This window comes from Beta vulgaris, chromosome 9 (genome assembly GCF_026745355.1).
Source record: "Beta vulgaris subsp. vulgaris cultivar EL10 chromosome 9, EL10.2, whole genome shotgun sequence".
In the NCBI taxonomy this organism is placed as follows: domain Eukaryota; kingdom Viridiplantae; phylum Streptophyta; class Magnoliopsida; order Caryophyllales; family Amaranthaceae; genus Beta; species Beta vulgaris.
Genome location: NC_079210.1, coordinates 46,887,696 through 46,893,467, shown reverse-complemented (window position 1 = coordinate 46,893,467; position 5,772 = coordinate 46,887,696). Strand labels below are relative to the sequence as shown.

General features: G+C 37.3%; 1 protein-coding gene across 1 annotated transcript; it reads right to left on the bottom strand.

Moving 5' to 3' along the window:
* Positions 1 to 1,563: 1,563 nt before the first annotated feature.
* On the bottom strand, positions 1,564 to 1,878 carry LOC130590236 (auxin-responsive protein SAUR21-like). The gene has a single exon (XM_057392284.1). The coding sequence runs from the start codon at positions 1,876 to 1,878 to the stop codon at positions 1,564 to 1,566; it is 315 nt and encodes a 104-aa protein (XP_057248267.1).
* Positions 1,879 to 5,772: the final 3,894 nt, after the last annotated feature.

Here is a 5,772-nt window from a genome sequence, read left to right as displayed (position 1 = left end):
ACTCCAGGCTTCAGACGGTGACACATCAGCTTTCCACTACTTTTTAATTTTACAGACTCATTCTTTATTTATACTTTATCCTTCAGACTCTCTACCGACTATGTTTTAAATGAATTTTTACACAGAAAAGACAAATGTCAAGTTTTAAGTGGCCTAGAAATTTAACCTCTTGCATGTCATAATCTTGGATGGAGTCTTGAATTATCAAACTCACTCCAAGACTCTAACTTTATCTTTCAACCGTATTGCATAGTCTTTGTTCAAGACTCTCAAAGTCTTTTCTCAAGACTCTCTTTAGACTCCCAATATTCATACGTAGCACGTCTTGTTAACTCATAGATTCCTCATGAGTGTTGCTGTGTTCTCCAGTTTTACCACTAATTTTCCCTTTCTTCATCTGTATCTTTCCAAGGAGTCATGGGAATAGGTACTTTGTTAAAGAATGGCTTCTATGTTTTCAAGTCTACTCAGTTTGGTCAGTTTTAAGCTTTTGAGAACATGAATGAAAATATTAGGAAAAGGATTTGAAATTTAGTGGCCGATTTTTGTTGATTTGCTCTGTTTTATGGAAGATGGAATCGACTAATGCGATAAAAGCAAAGAGTCTTCATAACAAGGACTTGTGAGAATATAAAAAAGATGACGGAAGCAAAGGTCTGTAGTCGTTGTAGTTTCGTACGTCTTTCTGGATGTAGGGTGGTTGAAGTGTTGAACAAAGTGAAATTGTCTCTTTTTTGCCTTTATGTAGACTGCAATATGGAGTTTTGGAAGTAAATATTATTTCTTTCTGGTAACTGGTAAGAGTATGTGGTTGCAACTTCCCTTGCTTAATTGATTAAAGGCTAAGATTGACATGCTGACTGTAGAACAATGAGGGACTCGGAAGCTTTAATTCGGGAAAGTAACCAGAAATTGGCAGGTTTGAGACTTTGTTTTTGGAAACTTGAAAAAAGAAGAAAAGGCTCTAGGAAGACTGTGATCTTGGAGCTAAGCTCCCTTATTTATATTTTTGCCAATTGTGGTGGTAAACAAATTTTAATCTAAGTTCCAATGATCCACGTTCTGTTGGTTGACTGATATCTCAAGGCTAAGATAGGCTTCCTTAGGAAGTTAGGCTACACCTTCCAATTTCACTCTGTTTGCCGAAGATAGCAGGTATTCCTAGCATATATGTTGATGCCATCCTCCAAATTATGACTAACATGAAAACGGGATGTAAGTCAAACTCTTAAGTGGTGTTTGTTGAGACAAAATGATGATTATGGCTCATTTTGTGCTTCAATCATGATTAGTACATATAACAAGCAAGAAATTTCCTATATACGAGATGGGATGTGATTTTTTAACATCATCAAGATACTTTGACTTGCTTCTGAGGTTTGTGATATTGTCCTTCCCACTCATCCCGATTGACTAGTGTCCAGGGTGTAGAGCTTTACCTAGAGGAAAAATACCCAAAAAATTTGGGAAAGGTAATTCGTCATGGTAAACAGCTCTAGTTGAAAATCAAAATTAGACAAATCAACAATCAACAGATTCTTTTCTTACGCCTATGAGCATGACTCATAAGTCATCTAACTGGGAGATGAGATTGATGAAGTAGTATTCAGTACAAGGTACTGTCAGCCTCCCCATCCCATGGTCATAACCAAACTCTTCTTCAGCTTCCCTTAGTAGTTCTTGAAAGAGAGGATGCTTCAAATTTGAAACTGGGACGACAAACCGCTTGTTCTCCTCCTTTCCAACATAGACAGCAAAGTGGCCTTTAGGCACCGGCATTGGAGTCGTCTTTTGACATGAAACTTGGTGTTGAAATGTTGTCCCCGTCTTGATTGCTTGCTTAGCACACTTGCGAATTCCCACTGAATGATTTCCCATGTCCTCTGGAGTTCTGTTAAAATTAAGAGATATTAGAAGCAGAAACAGAGAGGTTTCAAATGTTATGTGTAAGATCAGGAAATTTTTAGGGTATGCAGCCTACAGTATTTACCTGTGTATATACTATATATGGAAGGTGGATCCACAAGAAGTAGAAACTTTCTTAACCTTTTAGTATATGTAATATTCTTGCATGGACAGTTAACTAGACATGCAAGTATACTGTTATACCTTTCGACGTCTTTGCATTATTAGTAATTCTTAAAGGTCTGGCGCAGCACATGGAAGTAATATCATCTCCCAATTAGTATATGATATTATTAAGATTTGACGTCAAGTTGGTAAACTGCATGCCGGCATGGATATATTTGAAGCACTACCCACATTTTTTTGCATACAAATGAGGCATGTTATCATGTCAGTGGTAATGATAAGACCAGCTAGCCAATCCAAAAGCTCCGCAATTAGTTTGTTTATGGGAATCATTGAATGACATTTGAATCAAAGTGAAAATAAGCCTGTTTATTTTTATCATTGCAATTATCATACCTATATGTACGTTGCAAACACCTTGAATTAAAAATCCTAGATAATGGATTGCTTGCAGAGTTTGCAGGTTATCATATGGTTTAATCATGTATATAGCTTATATGAATATATGATTGCTTAATGCACATCATAAAGCCTTGCAAATTGAAGATTGGCTTTATGTCAGTACTCATATATAATTAGTGATTTTTAAACTCCCATCCTTTCTCCTTCCATAGACCTCCTCCTGAAGATCTGTCATATTAGATGTACTTTACTGCAATTCAACTATAAGTGTCTAAACTGTATATAAATTTGCGGTTCAAGCTTTTTACACCCAGCTAACCTTGAGAGAAAGGACACATCTCAATTTAATCTTGGATCCCAAGTCGAAGATCAACTAATAATTACTTCTTCTGTTTTCTTTTACTTGCAACTTTTGAGATTTGTCACTATTCACTTGCTTGTGTTTGATATGTGGGATCGTGTTAGATAACTCTCAATGTATATTTTCACAATATCTATTTTTTATTATAATTACATATCTATTATTAGAGATATGAAGAGTTAAAGTTATGCATTGCTGAACGTGATCATCAAAATGTTGCAAGTAAAAGAATATAGAGGAAGAATTAAACAATGTATATAATTAAGAAAGAAGAAAAAAACAATCTGAAAGGACACTAATAAAATGATAACAAAATAAAGGGAGGGAGATGAGGGTCATTTGATTCTTCCGGCCAAACTAGCAAGTTTGTGTTTTAGAACAATAGGAATGCACTTCCCAAAAGCTAGCTCAAGAGGAGGAGAGCCCATTGTCCTATATAAACCACACACCAACCTCCCATACGGTCGATGTGGGATCCTTTTCCTGGGATCAGTCCATAACATTCGTCCCCCCATAAGGACCAACGTCCTCGTTGGTCACAGCCACGTTGGTCACGGTCACGGCTGGCTGGTTCCAGGCCACCACTCCGAGCCCGACCCAATTCCGAGATCCCCTCACCCAGTTTCATCCGACCCAAGTCCACCCGACCCACCCAGTTCCGACCCATGACACACTGTCACCCAAATTATTCCGACCCAAATCATTCCGACCCAGCTTGGGTCAACCCAAACCCAGCCAGTGACCCAGATTGACACCTCTAGTCACGGCTGGCTGGTTCCAGGCCACCACTCCGAGCCCGACCCAATTCCGACCCAGTTCCGAGATCCCCTCACCCAGTTTCATCCGACCCAAGTCCACCCGACCCACCCAGTTCCGACCCATGACACACTGTCACCCAGATTATTCCGACCCAAATCATTCCGACCCAACTTGGGTCAACCCAAACCCAAACCCAGCCAGTGACCCAGATTGACACCTCTAGTCACGGCTGGCTGGTTCCAGGCCACCACTCCGAGGTTTGGCTCTAATACCATTTGTTATAGAACAATAGGGATGCACTTCCCAAAAGCTAGCTCAAGAGGAGGAGAGCCCATTGTCCTATATAAACCACACACCAACCTCCCATACAGTCGATGTGGGATCCTTTTCCTGGGATCAGTCCATAACAGTTTGTTCTTTCGCCGAGTAGCACTGAAAGGGTGAACAAATATAAGAATGTATTGACATGATCATTGGCATTCGCATTGACATGATGTTTGTGTACTGTACTACTGTCAATTGTAGTAAATATATATTATGTTAATAATTTATTTGTGTTATTTTTTCTTAAATTGTAGAGATTTGGGTCTCTTATTCAATTTATTTGTAAAGTATGTGAGAATCCTGATTGGGGCTTTAATCTCATTCTAGCATGGTATCAACAGCTTTTATTATCCTTAAAATTAAATTATGTTTATGTTTTTTGGGTAAAAAGACATGTTCCTAAGAGAGAATCATGATATTAATTAACATCATGTTGATGTATATTGGGTGAAAAGACATGTCTCGTAGAGGAAATGATGAAATTTAGTTATCTGAGCATTCCATAATAAATTGCATTAGTTTCTTTTGGTTTGTCTTCATGCATCCTTTATCTCTTTTTATGAATAATGATCATTTGTGAATTAGATAGGAAAGTTTGTCATCCTTACCTTTTTCTTGTAAGATATCAATTGTATTGTCCTTAAAAAGTTATTTGCTATTCACAAACAAACTCTTGTTGATATGTAACTTTTAGGACAACCGAGAATTGTTAGTCTTTTCTTTTGTATTTCAATAGGATTACATGTAACTCTGCTGTCTAAGTGGTCAAATCGTGCCACCATAGAAACCTTTCTTAGCCATCTTCTTGGCCGATCAACTAGTTGGACTTCAAGAATGCCTCTTACTTGCGTACACACACATCGCGCACACACACACAATGACATAATCACATATGCGTAGTATAAGGAATCTGATCTTGTTGGTAAACTTTGGAATTTGGCATGCATGGCTATCCTTTAGTTTTATGCTTATGTAGGAATGGAAGATTTCTTCATGAGGCTTTTTTACAATGTGATGAGTAGCTAAATCGTTTCTCTTTGGCTACTGATATGTATACTGAGGTAAAGCGCCATTGGAACGCTATGAATACTCATTGATTACTTTATTAGACTCCTTGAGGCGTTGTATATTGCAGTTGTACTTGCCCTTTTTTTTGTTATAAAGCATCACCTCAAGTATACAAAAAAATAAGATAGAATCTTTAGTGGTTTTTCGTCTGAGGTGTGATAATTTGTCACAGCTAGAGTCTTTTATGTAATAGTGGTGGCCTGGTGGGATTAGTTATATCATCATGATGATAGACTTTGATAACCTTTTCAACATAATTGCAGGTGAAAGGTATGCGAGGGAAAGACAATGTGGCTAATGCCAACTGGGATTCATTGGTTGCCTTTTATTTCAGAGTAAGTATATCACTAGTTAGTTTAAAAAACGGTGATCTCAAAGTTTTCATAAAGGCTGGAGTGGTAATTTTTGTACAGTGAATATGTTGATGAAAAAGGAAGGTTAACATATATTCTGGACTGCTTAAGCAAGAATGTCTCTGAAAAATGGTGCTTAATCTTCCTATAAGAACATTTCCAGATTAAGTTCATATGACTGTTTCTGGAAACCGTGATTTGATTTGTCAGCACTCTGTTCTGTGAGATTTATGGCTAAACAAATAGGTGCCAAGGTCACTTGGATGTTTTGACATCAATTTATTTGCTTTCATCTAAGTAAGACTTTCTAATTTTGTTCACTATCTGGTAAAATGTTTAATCTTTGTTGTGTAATGTATAGACTTATGAATTGTTGGCAGAAAAAAGGAAAAGTAGACATACCATAAGCTAATTGATAAAAGTTCAAATATAGTTACATATAAATTTGGCCTAGTAAGTACTGATGAGTTATGA